This window comes from Salvelinus namaycush, chromosome 26, assembly GCF_016432855.1.
Source record: "Salvelinus namaycush isolate Seneca chromosome 26, SaNama_1.0, whole genome shotgun sequence".
Lineage (NCBI taxonomy): Eukaryota > Metazoa > Chordata > Actinopteri > Salmoniformes > Salmonidae > Salvelinus > Salvelinus namaycush.
The window spans coordinates 31,770,386-31,776,090 of NC_052332.1; the positions used below are offsets into that span (position 1 = coordinate 31,770,386).

At 40.7% G+C, this 5,705-nt stretch overlaps 1 protein-coding gene across 2 annotated transcripts; it reads right to left on the reverse strand.

The window, feature by feature from the left end:
* Window positions 1–425: 425 nt before the first annotated feature.
* LOC120021576 (sorting nexin-12-like) lies at window positions 426–3,759 on the reverse strand. 2 transcript variants are annotated; one of them, XM_038965373.1, is made up of 6 exons: window positions 3,410–3,759; window positions 2,989–3,084; window positions 2,615–2,739; window positions 2,256–2,346; window positions 2,021–2,027; window positions 426–1,790 (listed from the first exon to the last, which is right to left on the reverse strand). In XM_038965373.1, the coding sequence occupies exons 1-5, from the start codon at window positions 3,572–3,574 to the stop codon at window positions 2,022–2,024; spliced, it is 483 nt and encodes a 160-aa protein (XP_038821301.1). In that variant the 5' UTR covers window positions 3,575–3,759; the 3' UTR covers window positions 426–1,790; window position 2,021. The 2 variants fall into 2 exon arrangements, with proteins under 2 accessions (XP_038821301.1, XP_038821299.1); XM_038965371.1 differs by lacking the exon at window positions 2,021–2,027.
* Window positions 3,760–5,705: the final 1,946 nt, after the last annotated feature.

The window sequence follows — 5,705 nt, forward strand, 5'->3', positions numbered from 1 at the left end:
GTTTAGTTCGGCCCAACCTAGGTCGAGACACAGACAGTCTCATCCACCCACCAAACTACAGCACTCAGTACTTTGGTTGTCCATGGAGTGTAATCTTATATAACCATGCAGACCTATGTTTTAAGTTATACCAAGAGTTTACATTTTAACATGGATTATGATTGCTGGAAAATACCTGGTTTATTAGAAAATATGACTTGCTCTCGACTAAGAACTATGTTTCCATAAACTAATCTCTTGGAGCAACAGGGCCTATTCTACTTCCGTAATCAGCTGGACACATACGAGGCGACCTAAGAAATGACATTCTAGTTAAAAATCTAATTCAGAAAATAAACAGTATGGTCCTGTACAAGATGCATTAGGAAACACATATCCCGACATGAATTTGAACAGACCATTTAAAAGAGACAACTGGACATAGCCCTGCAGGCAGAGGGAATTTTATTTATGGTACAAACAAGGCAGCTCTTCTGAAAACGGAGATTAAATGTACATGATAATAATGAAGACAAATTACATATGACAAAAAAGGCATTCAAGAAATACTTTAGGTCAAACTTCATGCCAAAAGCTTCTTTATCAATAAAAATGTGTGGATTATTCATCAGCCCCTTGTTTTCACAGTGGTTTGATTACCTGACATTACATTCCCATAAACAGACTGAAGACGATGCAAAGACTGATAATGAACAATTCAAGGCAATGTTAGAAAGAAAATCTGATAATAAAAAGTATTCATAATAGAAAAATCTAACTGCATGAGCATGTTGGAAAGCCACAAATTCTTATTTCAATGGAAAATGCAAAGAAACATGGAATGTCATGTTAGAGGAAAACTATGGGAAGATCTCCCTTTAAAAAACATTTTTTACAATGATGCTACATTTTACTTAACTTTGGAAGGTACCATTGTTTACTGACATACATCAGAGATTTTAATCATACAATTGGAGAAACAATTTTGGTTACTGTGGGTACCAAGGGAGAGATATACCTTTAAGTATTCAATCATAATGTAAGAAATCAGACTATTACAAAAGTGAAACGTCTCCAGAAGGAATGACAGAAATAGGTTTTTTTTCTTTATTGATGTGCAAAAAAAAATGGGTAACTCATTAACTGTAATGACAGAACCATGAACATATAATCCTTTAGGCTATGCTGGGCAGAGAGAGTATACCAATTCCCTCTCAAACAGCTATGTATTTTCTATTAGGTTATCATATATACTTTACACGTAGACACAGCCAGTCTTCTATGGATGAAGATCATTAGAGAGAGAGATTGTGATTTGTGGATTAAATCATTCAAGAAAATAATTTATTGAGGGAGGAACAAAGACAAGTGAAACAAATGTCGCTGGGAGGTTGGGCAGATTATGAGGCATAGCTGGAATTGATATATAGAGGTGGACTCAACTACAGTGCCAAATGCAATGTTTTTTTAGGGGGAAAATTCAGTCAGATACAGATAAAAAAAAAAAAAAAAAAATTCTGTTTATATGTAAATCTGCAACAATGTACTAACTTCCCTGTAACACACCCCATTTAGTGCGCTTGGCTACACACACATTATAGGGCTGCGGAGGGCCGTGAACCGGTGTTGCTGGGGTATCTAGAAGAATATACATGTATATACAGTACAAGGCATTAGAGAGACAGAGGCAGCTGTCAGAGGTGGTTGCGGCTGCGATGGGGATAGGGCTCTGTATGCTTTATCGGGACGAGGTGATAAATCAGACGGGTTCTGGCCGGTGCTATGCACATCTCGCCTCTGGATCACTGGATCTGGATCCCAAACAATTGTGCCACATATGATCAGATATCGTCTTTCCATTAGTGAAAGAGATGTTCCACACATTGTGTAAAGTCAGGTCAGATTTAAAAATAAACTAATTAGGCAGCACAGATATAATAGCTGTGTGAACTGTCACTAACATCACAAGATTGTGGCCATGCTATCATCTGACTTCCAAAAGATTTTAGTGTTTAAAATGTAAATAAACAGTCAAACTTACTTCATACCTGTATAAAAAGAGAATAAATAGAATCAGTAAACACACCACTCAATTCACCATACACAGTAGTATATACAACATATCAAATAAAACAAGTACTGCACTACTTTGAATGGCAAAGAGCTCAATGGAAAAATAACAAATGAGAGAAGGAGAGCAGAGCAAGGCAGAAGAGCAGAAAGCAGTCATTTCCACACCCCAATGTCAAACCCAAGTCCAAACCCAACGGCCGTACCTTTCCGGGAATGTAGTTACGGTCAAGGCTCTCGTCCTGCAAAAACATGTGAAGACAGCGCTCGTTTTGAGCGAGAGGATGACCTGCAATTCTAGAAAAAAAGAGAAAGACATGAATTTATAAAAAAAGATATGCATTTAAACATCTTGCCGACTGTGCATTTCAAAAATGGTGTCTAAAAATATGACTTTTAGTTATCAACACCAGCAGAAGCCAATTCCAAATCTGCCACCACAACACTTTCAGCTTACTTCACATTATTACAAAAAGGTTGATCTTGGTTAGCTCAAAATGTATGTTTTTTCCTGGCATCGGTTGTCTCAAGATGATCCTCTAATGTTTAGTAAGTTAAGACCCACCTGTTGATGAACTGCTCAAGAGCCACACGTCGCTCTTCGATGAAAGCCTCTTCAAAAATGCCTTCATCCCCACGGAAAGGTAGCTGTCTCTTCAGTGCCTTCCCAGGCAAGGGCGGCACTACAATCTGGAATAAATCAATAGCAATGTATTTAGTCCATAGCCGTTAAAATAGCTGATTAACTTAACCATGACTAATTAATTACATAATTATTCCTCTAATGACATTAATGTAATAAGCAACTTATGTAGACGTCAACATTGAGGAAAACCCTACTGTAATGATATGTAGATACAGTATATATTATAGTCCATCAATATAGGTCCTACCCAAAATAAATTCTACCCAAAAACAAATAGATAATCTTTCACTCACCTTGCTGTCTCGCTCCAACTCATTCTTCAACCACTCAAAGTCACTGTATCTTCTTCGCACAATGGAATCCTTCAACTTAAAAATCGGCAGGTTTGTCTGCATTTAATGAAAACAGAAACAAGAATATTCTCGTCAAGAGACAGCCAACAAGTATAACTAACGTTAGCTAACCCTGTTAGCCTAAAAGGGCTAGAAAGTTAACGTTACCTCAAAAGCTATTTTAATAACTTCCCTAGCTGACAATGCTAGGTTAGCTAGCTAGTAGGCCCGTTCTTAATACCTCAGTGAGTAGGCCGGACTAAATCCTGGGCCTCGATTTTCATCCACCTAACGTTAGTAAGCTATAACTAATTAGCTAGCTGAAAATGTTTGTAGGTTTAGCTAGATATGTAACGACAGACATCTATATTCAGCAACCTACCCGCATACGGACTTCGTAAGTTGTGAAACGGTTCCGCCCGACTCCAACAGTTTGTGGGTCATAAACGTCAATTTCAAGAAAATTGCTGGGGGGACCATAAGCATCCGTCAGGTCCTGAGGCTTTGAATTTAACCGGCGAGTATCAGCCACTGTGGGATCTGACATTTTCCTTATCCGACAACCCAGTGAGTTCACGTCAGAACACTCAATACTGAGCAATAATTATTAGATCTCCCCTTTCATTAATTTGATGTGGTATGCAAATTTAAATGTGGTGTAAATGAATCTACCCTGATTTAGAGGGCCACCCTGTGCCCTCTCTCGCTACACACACCCAGCCACACTGAGGGAGTTCGATTAAGTGTACCGGGGCTATGGCCCGTGACGTAAAAAGGGTAAAAGCGGTGTCGAGGAGCGCCCTCTCAAATGGAACAGTAATCTGCGCCAGTCGGTCATGTGTTATCAACAAAGCAACAATATGTATCGTTCAAAAACATACAATATCTCCTTTCCTTAAAATATATGCTCAAATGTTCCAACTAGTTTTCATTGGGAAGGTAGATAAAGACTTTAAAAAGAGCAATACATTTTGCACGTGAAAACAGAATCCTACAAATTACTCCACGTGCGACTTTTTTTTGCCCGGGGAATTAATAGAATCCCCACACTGACTGAACGTGCCCCACCCAGTATCTAATGCGATCAGTGATGAGTACGTCCATTCTGGAAATGTCATAAAATAGATTCAAACGCCTCAAACTTTAGACAAACATGTCATGCAGTGTTTTCAGTTGAAGTTTGTTATTTGTCAGATAAACGCACTCTTGGGGGGGCTAAAGAAAGCAGGGATCAAATGTGATATTATTTTGAACACATGAGACACAATTCAAACATAGATGTATTCAAATATAGGTGTAAAATAAGCAAACAGAGCAATTAGCCAATTATAACAATTGCTTATATAACTCTATTTTCTTAAAACTGCATTGTTGGTTAAGAGCTTATAAGTAAGCATTTTTTAGCTGATTCACGTGATGTGTTGTTGTCTCTACCTTCTTGCCTTTGTGCTGTTGTCTGTGCCCAATAATGTGTGTACCATGTTTTGTGCTGCTGCCATGTTGTCATGTGGTGTTGCTACCTTGCTGTGTTGTCATGTGTTGCTGCCATGCTATGTTGTTGTCTTGTCTTGGGATAATATGTACATGTAGGTAGCGTTAAAGTGACTACTTATAGATTATAAACAGAGAGTTGCAGCAGCGTAAAAGAGATGTCTGGGTATCCCTTTGATTAGCTGTTCAGGAGTCTTATGGCTTGAGGGTAGAAGCTTTTAAGAAGCCTTTTGGACCTCGACTTGGCGCTCCGGTACCGCTTGTCGTGCGGTAGCAGAGAGAACAGTCTATGACTGCGGTAGCAGAGAGAACAGTCTATGACGAGGGTGGCTGGAGTCTTTGACAATTTTTAGGGCCTTCCTCTGACACTGCCTGATATAGAGGTCCTGGATGGCAGGACGTTTGGCCCCAGTGATGTACTGGGCCGTACGCACTACCCTCTGTAGTGCCTTGTGGTCGGTGGCCAAGCAGTTGCCATACCAGGCAGTGATGCAACCAGTCAGGATGCTCTCGATGATGCAGCTGTAGAACCTTTTGAGGATCTTAGGACCCATACCAAATCTTTTCAGTCTCCTGAGGGGGAATAGGCTTTGTCGTGCCCTCTTCAGGACTGTCTTAGTGTGTTTGGACCATGATAGTTTGTTGTTGATGTGGACACCAAGGAACTTGAAGCTCTCAACCTGTTCCACTACAGCCCCGTCAATGAGAATGGGGGCGTGCTCGGTCCTCTTTTTCCTGTAGTCCACAATCATCTCCTTTGTCTTGATCACGTTGAGGAAAAGGTTGTTGTCCTGGCACCACACAACCAGGTCTCTGACCTCCTCCCTATAGGCAGTCTCATCGTTGTCGGTGATCAGGCCTACCACTGATGTGTCATCAGCAAACCTGATGATGGTGTTGGAGACGTGACTGGCCATGCAGTCATGAGTGAACAGGGAGTACAGGAAGGGACTGAGCACTCACCCCTGAGGGGCCCCCATGTTGAGGATCAGCATGGCGGATGTGTTGTTTCCTTCCCTTACCACCTGGGGGCAGCCCGTCAGGAAGTCCAGGATCCAGTTGCAGTGGGAGGTGTTGAGTCCCAGGGTCCTTAGCTTAGTGATGTGCTTTGATGGCACTATGGTGTTGAATGCTGAGCTGTAGTCAATGAATAGCAATTTAACATAGGTGTTCCTTTTGTCCAGGTG